Source organism: Nycticebus coucang, chromosome 23 (genome assembly GCF_027406575.1).
Source record: "Nycticebus coucang isolate mNycCou1 chromosome 23, mNycCou1.pri, whole genome shotgun sequence".
In the NCBI taxonomy this organism is placed as follows: domain Eukaryota; kingdom Metazoa; phylum Chordata; class Mammalia; order Primates; family Lorisidae; genus Nycticebus; species Nycticebus coucang.
In genome coordinates, this window is record NC_069802.1 from 9,392,997 (window position 1) to 9,410,420 (window position 17,424).

At 38.5% G+C, this 17,424-nt stretch overlaps 1 protein-coding gene across 1 annotated transcript in view; it reads left to right on the forward strand.

Annotated features, from left to right (window-relative positions):
* KCTD8 (potassium channel tetramerization domain containing 8) overlaps nt 1–16,914 on the forward strand; it is a 274,488-nt gene extending 257,574 nt beyond the window's left edge. The window contains exon 2 of the mRNA XM_053577732.1: nt 15,576–16,914. Coding sequence (XP_053433707.1) covers nt 15,576–16,036 — 461 coding nt within the window. The 3' untranslated portion in view covers nt 16,037–16,914. The remainder of the gene's footprint in view (nt 1–15,575) is intronic.
* Nucleotides 16,915–17,424: the final 510 nt, after the last annotated feature.

A 17,424-nucleotide genomic window follows, 5' to 3' on the forward strand; every position in this document is an offset into this window, starting at 1 on the left:
GGTTTGGGAAACATGGGAGTGGGGAGAAGAGGGGAGCAGGGGGAAAAGAGGAGGGGGAGGACAGTGTGCTCCCACTTAATGGACACAATGTTGGGGATATGGCACTCCTCCTGGGGGCAGGACTCAATTGTAAGAGGAACTTTACCTAACAAAGGCAAACATCATAACCTAATTCTTTGTACCCTTAATTAACCTGAAACAATACCAAAAAAAGTGTATGCATTAAATGTTAAGTGATGTTAAGTGTTTAGAGGAGGAACACAGCCAACACATCACTCAACTTGTTTCAGGAAGAGAGATTTCAGTTATATTTCAAAGTTATTTGCATCTAATAAAAGATCTAAACAGGTATAGCAGGATTTTTTTCTCATAAGATTTACATTTGATTTGGTGTAAAACACTTGTCTAACGGGTGGAGCTAGCGAGAAGGATGGCTGATCTGGACACCCAAACACTGTTAGGACAATGCTTCAACTCTCCTTCACTCTCACTGTGGTGGGGTTGGGAGAGCTTAGTCGCCTATACTCACATCTGAGAACTTTTTGGCCAAAGATGTAAAGGCCATTCTTTTCTTTCCCCTCATAAACAGTGCAAAGTACTCTGTGTCCCAATCCTCATCTTTTCTGTTGATTAGGGGGCTGTTTTGATAGGGCTTAGTCTGGGTTCTAAATAGATTACTATAGCCTGAAGCTTGGGACCTGTCACACAGGTAGGGTGGGGTGCCAATATATTCTCAGACACACATATATACACAGCCAATAAGGAAGTTACAATAGTTATAAATAGAAATCGCCTATTGTTCACATAAGTGAAGAATTATAGGTAGAATAAATGTGGTATTTCTGGGGTGGGAGAAATAGAAAATGAGCTTTAGACTTCAATCGTGGATTAGCCCCTGGAAAGTCTTATTTGTGGAGCTAAGAGATTCGGATATGCTCTGGAAAGCCACTGATTATTTTCTGAAAATAGGTGCTATAGTAAGAGTCATGTTTTAGTTCTATGTAGCTGAGACTGATGTCTTAGTATCAGTGTAGGAGGCAGAGAATCACAGAGAAGGGGTCTCCAGAAGGTCACTGCAACAGATGGAGTCAGGGTCAAAGAGGCTCATTACTGGAGGGGTGAAGACCGAAGATAAGGAAAATGATAGAGGTCTCATTAAAGTACACTCGGGGGACTCAGTAACTGTTCACCGAGGGAGGGAAGTGGTTGGGGGTTGAAATAAAATAGTAAAATAACTCCAGAATTCAAACCTGGATGATATCAAAGATTGTGGACCTTTTATAAGAAAAGAAAAATAAAACAATAGAAATCCCAGTAGAAGGAATTAGAACTGGTTTAGAGAGAAGAGAATAATCGAGTTACTTTTTGACATATGGTGTTTGAAGTTTAGGAGATGTCCAAAGGTTAGTAAGAACAGGAGACTGGAATTTCAAGGAACAATCTGGTGCTTTTGATATTTGTGGAGTTAACTACAAATAAGGGACTACATATATAGTCTCTATAGTCAGCTACATATATGATTATGCATATCTGTGTTTTGACGTGTTTGTGTATGAGTGTGTTAGAATGGGTAGGTGGGTGGCTGTATATTGTGTTTCTAGAAAAAGAGAGAGCATGGTATATTGTAGGAATGGAGATGAGGTGAGGAGACGATACATCTAATTATTCAAATAATGGTTAATTTACATGGCTGAGGAGAATTTAGACTACATATGATTCACTGTTTTTCAAATTTGTAAGGACTATTAGTTGAAAGAAGGGAATAGATATGGTCTAGATTTCTCCAGAAGGCAGAAATAGGACCAATGAATGGCATTACTTTAGGAGACATATCATGGCTGAATATAGAAATTTTCAAACATTAGGGAACCCTCAAAATAAGCAGATTTCAATACAATGTTACAGGCTTATTATTACTAGAGGAACTTACCAGAACCAAGATGACAACTTAATAGTCTGCCAGAAATTTATTTTAATAGAGAAATTAAGATCCTGTAATTCATATCCAATATGAATTGGGTTTATATTATGTTCATTTATTAGGGTTTATATTATGTTCATTTCTGTAAGATGAGAAACTCAAATTCTTCTACTGGCCAGGCATTAGACTAAATGCACCCACATTAGTCTCCAATGACTAGTATAACCTATTATTACAAACTTGATGATATAAAAAAAATAGAAATTTATTCTCTCACAGCTCCAGAATGTCCAAAATCAATTTCATTGGATGTAATCAAGGGGAAAATCTGTCCTTTGCTTCTGGTGGCAAACAACATTCCTTGATTTGCTATCACCATTCCAATTTATGACTCTGTGGTCCCATTGCATCCTTTTCCTGTCTGCCTCTTGTAAGGATACCCATAATTAAATTTAGGATCCAACTAGGTAATCCAGGATAATTTCACCTTCACAAAATCCTTAATCACAACTGCAAAGATTTTTGAAAGGTAAGGTGAGATTTACAGGTTCTGGGGATTTGCACCTGCTTTATTTTCCGTGGCCACTTTTTAGCCTACCACAAAGGACTTCTTCACATATATCTTGACTTAAAGCAACGCTAGGAGAGAGTTGTCCCATTCCTACTTCTTCTTAGGAAGAATAATGGGAAAATGAGTCTTAAAAACACATTTGGCAGGGAGGCGCCTGTGGCTCAAGGAGTAGGGCGCTGGTCCCATATGCTGGAGGTGGCAGGTTCAAACCTATAGCTCCAGCCAAAACCCACAAAAAAAAAAAAAAAAAAACACATTTGGCAACCAGGTAGTAAATGTCAAAACTTCATTTCAAGCACAGTTTTGCTATTTTTCAGAGTCTAGTCACTCTTTTGTTGTACAACAAAATGAATTAAGCTCTGCTATGCACATCTATGACTCATTTTCTATTGATTCTCTTGATTCTGCACCAAGCTGTCTCCCTAACAAGCACACTTTTCTACATCGCAAACTGAACATAGATGGCGCTACTCACATTAAATAGCATAGCAGTTAGAGAAGTTGCATCTCACTGACCATTGTTGGAAATACTTGAGAACATTTATTGGCAGCAGGCACTTAAGATCTGAAGAGATCCAGCAAATAAAAATCCCCTTAACTTGTTCCAGCAATTACTACTGTTCCTGTGACCCAAGAGTATTAGCCTGTTTTTTTGGTGGTGGTTGTTTTGTTTTGTTTGCTTGTTCTCAATTTCTTCTTTCCCTGTTGTCACTGAGAGTTTTTTTCTCAGGCTTAAGGCAGCTGTTTATTATTGTGTAACAGGTAACAATAATTTATAACTAGCATGGTTTTATGTTCAAATAAATTTGTTATATACAGCACATCCTGAGTGCACCTCTACCTTTATTTACAGAGCATCTTTTTCACCCTTTCCAGAGCCATCAAACACTTGTAGAGACAACATCTCATTAATCCTTGCCAAGCATTTTGTAGGTGCTATGATCCACATTTTATAGATGTGGAACAACCGAGCACGGGCTTGTGTTCACAAATTTGAAAACCAGATAAATCTTCCCTCCCATATACCATATGATTGTGACAAAGGAGGTCATTAGTGGGTGGCTACCCAGGGTGTGAAAAATAGCTCAAATAGCAGCCATAATAAGGAACAGTATATTCACATGTGCAGTCCTAGGAATGAGCAAAGAGGTGTTTGTCAGTCTTTTTTTAAATTTCAGGTTAATTGAGGGTACAGACAACTAGGTTACAATGTTTGCATTTGTTAGCAAGAGTCCCTCTTGTAGCTGTGTCTCATACCCAAGAGATGTGGCAAGTACCCATACCTGGTGCCCATGAAGTGGGAGCACACGAATCCCCCTCTTGTCCCCTCTCCCTCATTCCCCTTCCCCAACTTGAATTGAATTGAGTTTTTCTTTTGGGTGGGTGTGTATTAGATCATCTACTGGCTTCATATTAGTATTGAGTACGTACAGATTATTGCTTTCCCATTCTTGTGATACTCTACTAGGAGAAGGTGCTTCAGCTTAATTCCAGAATCTGAAAGGAGTCCTAGCATCTTTATGGAGTTTGTTTTTGTTTTAAGCACAAGAAGGCTGGGTGTGGTACAGAATCCTAGCTCTCATGGCTGAAACATGGAGATCAGTTTTCCATGAAGAGCTCTTGCAAGGTGTCTGTGACAATTTCTCACGTGACAGGGCTTCTGAGAGGACAAGTGAACACTTAATAGCCCTGTACTAGGTATATTTAGGTGCATGAGCAGGTGCAATCATGTAAGTGATGTAAAATTCTTCTGCAGGGCAAAGAAAATCATTTTTCCTTATTACGTGTGGTTCTCAAATATGTATTCTCTCTCTTTAATACTCTAAAAGGGATACCCTAGGGATTTTTGCCAAAGGAGTGATATTTCCACTATCTAGAGAGACTGTGAGTCTTTCTTATTATTGGCCGCTAATGGTTTGTCTTTTTCCACTCCATTCCTTGTTTTTGTTATACTCCTTAACCTCAGTTGGTTTTGAATTTATCACTTTTTCTTTAAACAAAACAAGTACAAAGGGACTTCTTTGGGCATAGAACAATTCCCTACAGATTTAGACATTGTTTTGTGGATAATACTGATTACATTTAATAAACAGCTGCTGAATTCTTATGGGCCTAGCTATGTGGTGTGTTTAGGAGATAAAAAGATAAAAGAGAAAGAATCTCTGTCCCATAAGTCTGCAGTTCCCACCCCCCAGCCACAGACCGGTACCATTCCAGGGCCTGTTTGGAACTGGGGCTGCACAGCAGGAGGCCAGTGGTGAGGGAGCAAAGCTTCCTCTTTGTTACAGCTCCTCCCCATCACTCGCGGCCCGAGCTCCGCCTGCTGTCGCTTCAGCAGCAGCAGCACTAGAGTGTCACAGGAGCTGGGACCCTACAGTAAACTGTGTGTGCAGGATCGAGGTGGCGGCTCCTTATGGGACGCTAATGCCTCTGGGCTCCACTGGTTATGCAGTACGGTGAGATGTATGATTATTTCATTATATGTAACAATGTAATAATAATAGAAATCAAGTGCACAATAAATGTAACACACCTGGATCATCCCCAAACCATCCTTCCTTCACCCCAAGCCCATGGAATAGGTCCCTGGTGCCAAGAAGGCTGGGGACTGGCTGCTGCCATAAATGTCTGTAGTGTATAGTGTGTGTGTGTGTGTGTATGTATGTGTGTGTTTTGGGGGCAGAACATGGGGATGAAAGTTAAAATGAGTACAGACTTAAACTGTTCTTTAAGAAAAAATAGGCTCAGTACTTTGGGATAGATTCAGACAAACTCCCGTGAGCCATTAATAGAGCAGAAATCACAAGAAATTCCATCCAAATTTGAGAACAGTTTTTATGCTGAAACATTTGGAACAGAACTTGAAGGAGAGTTACCAGGGTATGGAGTATGGAGAAAGGAGCAATACAGTCCAGGGTGAAGCGAGCAGGCACCAATGAGGTGAGGCCTCTACCAAGAGCAGGTCCACGGTGGCCACGCGGAGCAGAGGGAGCTTACAACAAGGAGCTGGCATAATCACACGGGTCACACTGAGGACAGTCTTCAAAGCTAAGATGCCATTTTCAAATGTTATTTTATGTGCAGAGGAACTATTTAAAAGGTTTTTACACAAGGAGATACTTGTTCGAATTAGACATTAGGGGTATTTATTTCCTGAGGTGTGGAGAATAGTTTGAAAGAAGACTACAGTGGAGTCAGAGAACTGTAGGTTAGAAACAGTGAGAAATAATGAGAAATCTGTCGAGGGCGGTGGAAACGGGAGCAGAAATGAAGAGAGAGATTCAAGAGCTGCCGAAACGGTGGAATTGATAAGACTTGACAAGTGCTTGAAACTAAAATATGAATCTATTGGGGAGTCAAGGTGACCTTGAACATCATTGAAAGAAATAGCTGAGTCATAGGAAGATTCAGCTTTGTAGAATGAGACAAAGGCTGTAAGATTGCTTCTGGAAATCTCTTCCAGCATGAGTTCCTCTAAACAAATGTATTTTCCCTCTCATTTTCTCTAATGCTACATTACATTTGCATATTCACTTTAATAGTACTGTTTATTCAGTGATTAAACAATTCAGCCTTGTGAACTAAGTGATAAAAAGAAATGTAAGACATCACCTTTGCCCTCATAGAAATAATAAAATTTTGAGGGATTTAGGACACCAGAAGTATGATCTTGGGGCCACTGGGGGGGATGTTGGGAGCATTCATGCTACTCGGTGGCCACCTAATTGAATGTTTAGTAGCATGGAAGGTGGTGAATGCTAAGTATGAAGTGAGTGAGATACATAATGGTAGGAACTAGAGCCATTTGTAAGGGTGAAGTTTATTTTACTAATTTGGCTAAGCAAATATTCAGATCAAGGCACCATTATACAATAGAAAAGCAGACTTTCTATCTTCAAGGAATTTTACAAGTAAGGACTAAGAGACACACTGTAAATAAGCAAGTGCAAAAAATAGTTCAGAAATAGAGAGAATCAGAAAAGCGGGTTAATGATGTTCACATCAGGACAAAAAAAAGGAATACCCCAACGTTTCCTTTTTCAAATTAGACTTCCTTCTTTCTGGTTTTTGATTTTTTTTTTTTAATTGTCTCTCCCCAACTTAAACCTGGTTAAATAATGCTAAGGGACATTACAGAAAACACAAGGGAATGAGTTCAATTTTTCCCACTACCGATTAACTTGTATTCATTCAAATAGTCTTTTACTCTAAGGTAAACACAGCTGCTTTTTGACCTCTCAGTTTTAATTTAGTGCAGCAATTTTACTGATAAGTTAAAAATAACTCCCATTCCTTGGCTCACTCCGATCACAAGTCACTCTATTATTATTTTATTCCTTACTCCCTTCTCCATGTCCTATTCAACCTTTAGTTACATTTTTTTTTTTATTAAATCATAGCTGTGTACATTAATGCGATCATGGGGCACCATATACTGGTTTTATAGACCGTTTGATACATTTTCATCACACTGGTTAACATAGCCTTCCTGGCATTTTCTTAGTTATTGTGTTAAGACATTTATATTCTACATTTACTAAGTTTCACATGTACCCTTGTAAGATGCACCGCAGGTGTAATCCCACCAATCACCCTCCCTCCACCCATCTTCCCCCTCCCTCCCCTCCCTCTCCCCCTTCCTCCTATTCTTAGGTTATAACTGGGTTGTAGCTTTCATGTGAAAGCCATAAATTAGTTTTATATTAGGGCTGAGTACATTGGATACTTTTTCTTCCATTCTTGAGATACTTTACTAAGAAGAATATGTTCCAGCTCCATCCATGTAAACATGAAAGAGGTAAAGTCTCCATCTTTCTTTAAGGCTGCATAATATTTGCACTTGTCACCCCAAGCCTGAGCTACTTGATATCAGGGGCCGTAGGGGGTGGGGGTGTGTGCTCCTATGTGTGCCCCTCTCTCTGTAACCAGCTTTATGCCTTGTGCACAGATACACAAAAGTCTTTTTCCCTTTTGATGATGCAACTACTTGGCACTTAGAAGCATGTGGTGCTGATATTTAAGATAGATTGGTTCATTCTGTTCAAGTACCACATAACCATTCACACACCATTGAGTTTAGTACTATTAAAGGATAATTTCCCTTTTAGGAATTGTGCCTGTTGCAGACACATTTTACATATACAGTCTTTTTTTTATCATCACTAGGCAGGTAAAGAGCTTAAAATAAAATGTTTCTTCCAATGTGCGGCTATATACATAGACTTCATTTGGAAATGCTTGTACATTCAAAGGAAAATATAGAAGTATTCTTATTGGGCATGCCTGCACCAAAACTCAGAAATCACATGGCCTTTTAAAGACAAAAATATTGACATTTAATTTCTGAACTATGCTATCTACCCAAATGACTGGAAAAAGCTATCTTTCCTTCCAGTCTACTTCAGTGTAATAAAACTAATGGAATTAATCAAAAGCCCTGTTTTGCTGAGTTTTACAAGTTTGGGCCCATTAGGATACCTTCCATTTGTTTTATTTTGCTCATTCTAGTGTTTTTACTGCTGCTTTTAATTCAGACATTTCTTGATAACCTACAACAGGGTTTTTGTGTTTTATTTTATAAAATTTAACACTTGATAGCTTCTCAGATCTGAATCTATGTAATGTTAGATAATCTGAGCCTATAAACTAATAATATATTGCACACATTATATAGAACTTTACAGCTCACAAATTGCTTTCACATAAATAATCTCATTTGACTCTTACCATAGCCACATGGGCATCGCTATTTTAATTTCATTTTAATGGATGCAAATTTGAGAGCTAAAGAAACTAGGAGACTTGCCTGCAATTCCTATGTGCGTAGGTAATACGTGGAGACCCAGAATTAGAATAGAGAAGGATTTGGATTTCTTAATCAGTACTCTCAATATTCAGAGAACAAATACACCATTCCATGGCCAAATAGAATGTGTGTACATATTTATGCTGAATAATAATTGTTTTTCTGCATTTACACATGCCAGGCTCATTCACAATACTTAACATGTGTTAGCTCATAATCCTTGCGACAAACCTTAGAAGTTTACGTATAAGGAAACTAAGCCTCCATGAAAGTAAGTAACTTACTGAAGAAAATAAATCCAGAAAATAGCCGGGTACAGCAGCTCCCACCTGTAATTCCAGCACTTGGGAGGCCAGGACGGGTGGATTGCCTGAGCTCACAATGTTTGAAACCAGCCTGAGCCAGAGCAGGACTTTGGGCATTGTGGCTGGCGCCTGTAGTCCCAGCTACTTGGGAGGCTGAGGGAAGAGAATCACTTAAATCCAGGAGTTTGAGAGCTATGATGCCATGGCACTCTACCAAGGGTGACAAAGTGAGACATGTCTCAAAACAAAAAAAAAAATCTAGTAAACGTTCATATTAGGATGTGAACCCAGACAGTCTGCACTTTGCTGCCTTAAGCATATTGTACCTGCTGGTGTTTTAACAATAACAGGTGAAATTTAACAGGCATAAGCTGGTCGTGTCATCTAGGACAACACTTCCTCCCAGTGAACTTACAGAGAGTTACTCTTGACCTTTGAAATTTTGTGAGGTACTTTAGTGCAAATCACACTCATTTCCTTGTTCTAAGAGGTAATTTCTATTCATGATAACCTTGTAGTGTTTTAATATTTAATTAGAATTTTACAGCTTGTAAATCTCTTTCTATTCATTATATCACTTAGAATTATAGGCCTTTATAACATAAAAGAAATTAGAGACCAACCCCAAAATATTAATCAATAAGCACCAACATGGCCTTGCTCACTTGGAGTAGCTGAACCAGGCTCAAACCCAGATCTCCCAAATTTGTTCTCATGGTGATTAAAAAAAATTTCAGCGTAGTAAGTAAGTATCATGTATGTGTGTATGTGTGAGTGTGTGCATGTGTACTGACCATTCCTTAAAAATTAATTTAGGAGAGCTATGCCCTCAGTAGCTAGTTTACAGGTCTTCTAGATAAAGTGTACTTTCTGCTAAAAAATACTCAATGGAGCAATCCTGGGTGCATATGTTGGTCTATTTCATGGCAAATGACCCAATAAAAAATTGATTAACTGTAATCAATTTTCTAGGAAATTTTCTTGGAATTTTCTAGGTATACGTATTTACCTAAGACTTTTAAATAATTAATTCTTTTGTAAAGAAATCTTAGATATGTGTGGGATTTGCTTATTCACTGATCTGTGGCTTATACTTTTAACAATTAGTCTTGAGTTCTTTTATCTTTTTGCTTTCGGATTAATATGAGGGTACAAATCATTAGGTTACGATGTTTGCATTCGTCAGATACGGTCCCAGTTGTAGCTGTGCCTCTCACCCAACCGGTGTACCATATAACCTTACATTGTGCCCATTAGGTAACAATACACCAATCCTCCTCCCCCTCAGCTTGAATTAAATTGAATTTTTCTCCTGTGTCGGCCTGTATTAGTTCATATGCTGGATTCATATTAGTATTAAATACACTGGATAATTGCTTTGTAATTTTTGTGATACTTTATTAAAGAAAATGCTCACCAATTCTATCCAACTTAATATAAAAGATACAAGGTCTCCATCTTTTTGTGGTTGAATAGTATTCCATGGCATACATACACCACAGTTTATTAATACATTCATGGGTTGATGGCACTTGAGTTGATCCTACATTGTAAACTGACCTGCAATAAACAAACTAGTACAAATGTCATTACCATGAAAGGATTTTTTTTTTCTTCTGAGTAGATAACTAGCACAGGGATTGTGGGAATGTATGGGAGGTCTAGTTTGAGTTCTTTGAGGATTCTCCCTGCTTTTTTTCATGGAGGCCATGTTAGTCCCACCAGCAATGTGAAAGTGTTCTCTTCTCTCCACATCCATACCACCATCTACAGCTTTGGGACTTTTGTGATGTGGGCCATTCTCACTGGGGTTAGCTGATCTCTCAGGGCGGTTTTGATTTGCATTTCTCTAATGATAAGGGATGATGACCATATTTTCATATGTTTTTTGGCCATTCGTCTGTCCTCTTCAAAGATGGCTCTGCTCATGTCTCTTGCCAAGTCATAGATGGATTTTTTGCTCTTTTTCTGAGTCTCTGTAGATTCTAGTTATCAACCCTTTGTCAGATTTATAAAATGCAAATATCTTTTCCCATTCTGAAGGTTGTCTATTTGCTTTAATTGTTGTGTCCTCAGCTGTGAAAGTCATGAGCTCTTTACGTGATGAAAGAAAGCACAGCTGATGAGACCACCAGAACACATTTATTTTCTTTTTCTTTTTTTTTGTTTTTTTGGGGGGGCAGGGCCAGAGTCTCACTTTGTCACCCTCAGTAGAGTGCTATGGCATCACAGCTCACAGCAACCTCCAACTCCTGGGCTTAACCGATTCTCTTGCCTCAGCCTCCCAAGTAGCTGGGACTATAGGCACCTGCCACAACACCCAGCTATTTTTTGTTGCAGTTGCCCCTGCTGTTTTAGCTGGCCGGGGCCGGGTTTGAACCCGCCACCCTTGATATATGGGGCCGGGGCTGGCGCTCTACCCACTGAGCCACAGGTGCCGCCCTACATTTTCTTTCTTATACTACATCTGATTAGTGCTCTGATTCACAGGGCAAAATGCTTTCAGGAGATTATTCAGGTATTCAGTTCTGTTACTAGTTGAAGAGACACAGGGAACTTTCTAATAGTCATGCTGTTCCCATATACTCAAGACTTGTTGGTATTTAAATTATCACACACGTGGAGCTTGAGGGGCTTTAAGTGGCTTTGGGCCGCTGATGGAATAATGTAAAATTAAAGTTTTAAATTATCCCTGGAAGCTTACCATTAGGAGGCATCTACAAGAAAGCTAGGCAATTAGAGTAAACCATTATTTCCTCTGAATTAATTTATTTTCTCAATTTCACATATAAAAAACAGACAAATCAATTTAAGTTTTATCTTATTCCCAATTTAGCTCCACTAAGGTATCAATAACACTTTAAACTCCATTTAATCAGGTAACAAAAAATACTAGCATGAATGGAAAAGAGACTTGTAGTCATCCCTAATAGTTTATGCAAAAACCCACAATGTTACTCTAAACATTCAAAAATGTAGACAGAATAAAACTCAACATTCTTCATTAAGTCATAATACAAACCTCTGAATCTATTTGGTCCGGTTGAGAGTCCACCTTGCCTAAGCACAGCATATTAAATAAGAGTAATAAAACGTACAAGTGTATATATTTGTTAATTCTCATTAATGTGTATAATTATGGTAAGTTTGATTTATTAAAGAAGCCCTTAAGAATGAAAGTCAATTCAGATGCTTACCCGCTTTTCTTCATAGTTCTTAAAGTCTACAAAGAGAGAGATTCTAAATTATCTCATACATTATAAACAATAATTACAAAATACACTGAGTAGACTAAATGTCTGGTCAGGCTGTGGCCCATCTCATTTGTTACTAGGGATGAGAAAAGAAGGAAGTGATACAGATGACAAAGAGTGGTATAGAAAATGGAGGAAGAATTGAAAAAAAAAAATTTTTTTTTTCCAAAGCCAGCATAAGCAATCCCATGAGGACCCGTCTGGTGCAGAATGCATCTTCGCCTGTCTTTACAGAAAATTATAGGGGTCTTTGGCCACACACAGTCAGTCTTTCTCTCTGCGTCTTTTCTTCCTCACACAGTTGGGGTTAGAGTGAGCCTGTGAGATTCACTGGAACAAAGAGATCATCTGTATTTGTGTCTCCTCCAGAAGTGAATACTGTGGCTGGCATATAGTGGGCGCTCATTACAAAATTCTTGGCTGAAGTCATCTGCACCTTCCTTAAACAAGTCTTCCTGGATCTTTCATCCTTCACTACAAGAGCAATTCCTTTCTATCACACATACATTGCGCTCTGTTATACTGTGAAGTGTCTGCATTCGTGTGTGATTTTTGCAGGGTGGCTTTAATTTTTCTTCAATAAATTGTAATCTCATTGAGCATAACTGTCTACAACTTACCTAAAAACATAAGGACCTTCTCTGACTCTGTATCCTCCCTGGCATGTGGCAGTAAGCATTTCTCTCTCCCAGTGAATAGAAACAGATTAAAGCACCTGCTCTGGTGGGTCTGGCGTCCTTTGCTATATCTATCTCCACTTCAGTGCTGTTACTTTTTGCCTGGCTATTTCTGTATGAGCCTCTGTGCTCCTGCCTAGAGGCAGGAAATAGTTTTTTCATCGCTCATTTATCCTTATTTGCTGTTTAATCCTTTAATCATTATTGGGAGTGAAAATCATAGATTGACAGAAAAAGTAAAAAAAAAGAAAAGCATTTATTTATGTCCTATGTTGTTTTAGGGTGTTGAGTTTCATGCTCTCTTGGGATCACATTCAGCTGTAAGAGATGCTGCGTCTCCTCACAACCTCCACCTGCACGTGCACACACACATGCAGACCTTTCAGTACACAGAAATAAAATCGTTGGCGATGAGCGTGATAGATGCGCACTCAAAAAATCTCACTGGTACACCTTGATACACTCTGATTGTTGAGAATAATTATACCTTTCATATGGTATCTTATTTAATATCAAAATAACCCTATGGGGAAAGCAGTCGTACTCCCACTTTATGGATGAGCAAAGTAAGGCCGAGAGGAGCTAAGTACCTTGCTCAAGGTCTGCCAGTGTCTGCTAGACAGCCAGAATTTGAGTCAAAGTCAGCAGGATTCCAAGTCTATTTTTTTTCCCCGATATTACTGTCACTAAAATCTGGTGCCGCTAAAAACATTCCTTCAAGTAACATCCCTCTTGTCAATGTAGAAGATGGCTATTGGCCAGGGTGGGTTTATGATTCAGGGACTCAGGAAGAAAGAGAGGCACGTGCAATTGGGTCATTGGAGAGAATTTAATATTGACAGTTTACAACAGGGAAAGCAGGGTGGAAGATAGTTACCAGAGGCATGGGTAATGCCTGCAGGCTACATGTGGTGACCTCAGTTTATTGGAATCTGGAGAGAGGGGTGTTGGAAGAGTGAAGGAGGAAAGGGAAGGAAGAGGGGGGTGGAAGGAGCCATCTGACAGGGACAGGGTCTCTGTTCCTGGGATACGGCCAGGTCACGGCCATCCCAGGGGTGGGTGGGGCAAGGGCATTATCTTCCTTGTCTTTGCCAGTGGCTGAATCCAACTGAAGGCAGAAAGCAAGGGAGGTTAGACATTGTCCAAATCCATCAGCCGTTCAGGACAGAGACGGAGAGAGAATAGATCCGGGCAAGTCCAGCACACTGCTTGCCATCCATCTTTCCACGTGACCCCTAAGCCTCACCCCCATTCTCCCTGAATGCAAAGAAAAATTCCAGAGGCTGAACACACACATGCACACACACACACACACACTCACAATGGACTTTTTAACAAAAAATCTAATGTTGAGAATACTTCCAAAATGCATTAATGCATTTTCTTACTACACAATTATAGGCATCAGCATGTGTTCTAGTTTTACTGTGTTGCAGACAAAGGAGGGTTGAAATATTGGTTATGACTTTCCCTCACGTAAGGACATATACTTTAAATTTTTCATTGTTTTCTTTAGAGATGGGAGGTCAGGCTTATACTGTACATTTTAGGTATGCAAGTCTATCAGTTTCACAAATGTATACAATGCTGTAACCAGCATTACAATCAACATATGGAATATTTCCATTATTCCAAAAAGTTGTAAAGCTATTTAAAATCTTTAATCACACTCAAGTAAATATGTGGTATTGACTTTTGTTTCTTCTAATTTTAAACAGGAAAATCAGTACAGCAGGCAACAGTATACTGCACATAGGAACAAAAATATTTTTTGGTGGTTTGTTACCTCACCCTTGTGGGTACTATAAACTACCCAAGGTGGTTATTAACTCATTTCGTATACATTAGACTGAGCAATGGCTCCTTATCTGGCATGATGAAATCATTTGGATCTATTAAATGGCCTGATGCCAGGAGGCAGACCATTAAATCAGGATTTCTGAGGTTTCTAGGTGATTCCAGTAGGCAGCCAAGGTTGAGACTCTCAGAGGTAGACCAGTTGTTCTCAACTCTGGCTGGAAAGTAGAATCCCCTTGGGCAATTGCTTAAAAATTGTGTAAAAATACTAATGCATTCCCCCCAGTTCTGTTTTATACAACATGTTCATAAAAGGTGACTGGGAAGAAAAAATAAAATTTAGATAACCTAGATCTCTGAATGATTGAGCTCCACTTAAGCAAAATTTTATTATGGTTCTGGTGTGTGGTAGTATTCTATAAATGTTAAATGGAAGTCCTAATCCGACAGTGGCATCCAAGAGAGTAAAATATTCTCCTTCTTGGGAATAAACTGTATATTTGAAATAATTATCTTGGCAAACTATCACTTTCTGAAAATTGTCTTCCTAGGTTATTTACCTCAAGTGACAAGCCTTGTACTTTAAGAGAATACAATATTTTAACTATATTTCCACACTATAATATTAGGCCCATCTGTATCTCGTAGCACTTTCATAATTCTTTCCAAGGAAGTAGACAGGAAACAAGATTAAGAGACTAAGGATAAGATTTAAACCAGCCTCCATTTAGAAGTATAAATGATGCTATCACAGCTCGAGGCCAGGAGAACACTGCTGTTTTAAAAAAGAGCAATGGTACTTTCTTTTACAATGGCAAAATACACACAGAAAGGTCACCTAGTGAAGTGGCTAGAACATAAATGAACTAAGTGTCTAGTGAAACCGAGGACTAGCAAAACATTTACATATATATTATTCAGATTTCAGGAGCTAGTAACTAAAGTAACAAAAATCTCCTTTATGGTATAAAGCTATTGCTGTCCTATTAGGGCAAAAATTCTCATTAAGTAAACCTCTTGAACTTTATTATTATAAATAATTAATCACCCTGATGCATGTTTCAATGTATTCTAAAGGTCTTCGATATTGTATTTAACTCTTCAAACCTCAAACATAGATGCGGCAATAGCATGTTGGTTAAAATTAATATTCTCAGTTTAAAATAGAAGAGTTAGAATTTATTTAACTTGACCTTCCCATTTCTTATGCAACTGCTCTACTACTTTTCTCTTCTCTTTTTTAGGACCATCTCAGAAAATAGTGTCACCTAAACAAGAACACGAAGACGGGAAACACGACAAAGTCACAGATAAAGGAAGTGAGAGTGGGACTTCGTGTAACGAGCTCTCCACCTCCAGCTGTGACAGCCACTCGGAAGCCAGCACGCCCCAGGACAACCCGCCCAACGCCCAGCAGGCAACAGCTCACCAACCTAACACCTTAACTCTGGATCGTCCCTCCAAAAAGGCCCCCGTGCAGTGGATGCCCCCCCCAGACAAACGCAGAAACAGTGAACTCTTTCAGACCCTCATCAGCAAGTCCCGGGAAACAAATCTTTCCAAAAAGAAAGTCTGCGAGAAGCTAAGTGTGGAAGAAGAAATGAAAAAGTGTATTCAGGATTTTAAAAAAATCCACATTCCAGATTATTTTCCAGAGCGCAAACGCCAGTGGCAGTCGGAACTGTTACAGAAATACGGGTTATAGTGATGGTCACACCCTGTGGTACTAATGACATTCCACATGTACTGCAGTGTCACCACCTGGCTGATGGCCCAACAATGGCCAGTTGTGATTCTTGCTGCTCTTCCTTTTTGTGAACAGTGGATGTGAGACAGTATTTTCTTTCATTTTTTTTGTTGTTGTTTTTAGAAACATGATTTTTAAAAAAGGGGGGAAATAAAATCAATAAATGTTAAATCAAAATGGCCTATCTGATTCAAACCATTTTGCAAGAATGAAAGTGAAATGTGCATGATCAAGAAGCTTAGAATCTTGATTTTTGAACTGTGGTCAACTGAACCTTTTTTTCATGTATCAACTCACCAAAAACAAACCGTCCTATCACATCAACTACAATGACAGTGTGGCTGAAGGCACATCAAATAAAATTTTAGGTGATGGTTTTAGGATCCAAATCTAAAACTGTCTACATGTTAATGTAATAAAACAACTATTATTTTTGCATGAGCACAATATTACCAATAACTCATAAGAAATAGGGAAGATCTGTTTGTTGCTTGGAAAGAAAAAAAATACAAAAAATAAACCAAAAAAAAAAAAAAAAGCCTATAAATGTAATCTGTCTAGGAGACTGAATTTTCTTTGTTCTGGATCTGTGATTTTTCTGTATACGTGTATGGTGTTGATGTATGTTAAGATGGTGTAAATATGCCTTATACTGTTGTGTTATGGCACCAACATTCATCTATTAATGCTAGCTATGATTATTTCTGCAAAATGAGTCTTTTACATCAGGCTGTGAAGATTGGATAATGATGCTCTCATAGATCCTATTATCATGTTAATCAAAATAATTGAGGGGAATGGTAAAGAGCTTTATGTATTTATTAAAAAAATGAAAATGTATTTGAATTCCTTAATTTCCATTGACTCTTCTTTAAAAATATTCAATTGTTAAATTGTCTTCAGTGATCTTTTCAGACTTAATGTGGACAAGTTTAAACATAATTCAAAACAGAGACAGAGTCAGGTCCAGATAGCATTGCTATTGATTAATAAACCCTTAGCCCACAGGAGAAAATGACTTCATCTGGGAATACACTAAAATTTTATTTTGGCTGACAGCCAGATAGAAAGCCTTTCCAAGAACAATTGGGAAGTGACCTCTTACAAATCAAGACACAAAAATGTCTACTGCAAGCTAAAAGGTCAACCTTTATAAAAAGTGATTTCTTCCCGGGTGTATATGTGGGAACAAGCTTTCCTATATTATAAGCCACACAATTTTGCCTTGCCATCTCCACAGAAAGAAATGTATCATGTAATTTTTTTCTAAAGGATAGGCTTAGAGAGGCTAAAAGTATTTTTAAGAATTATAAAATTCACTCTTCTCTGTGGCTAATTGCAATGGA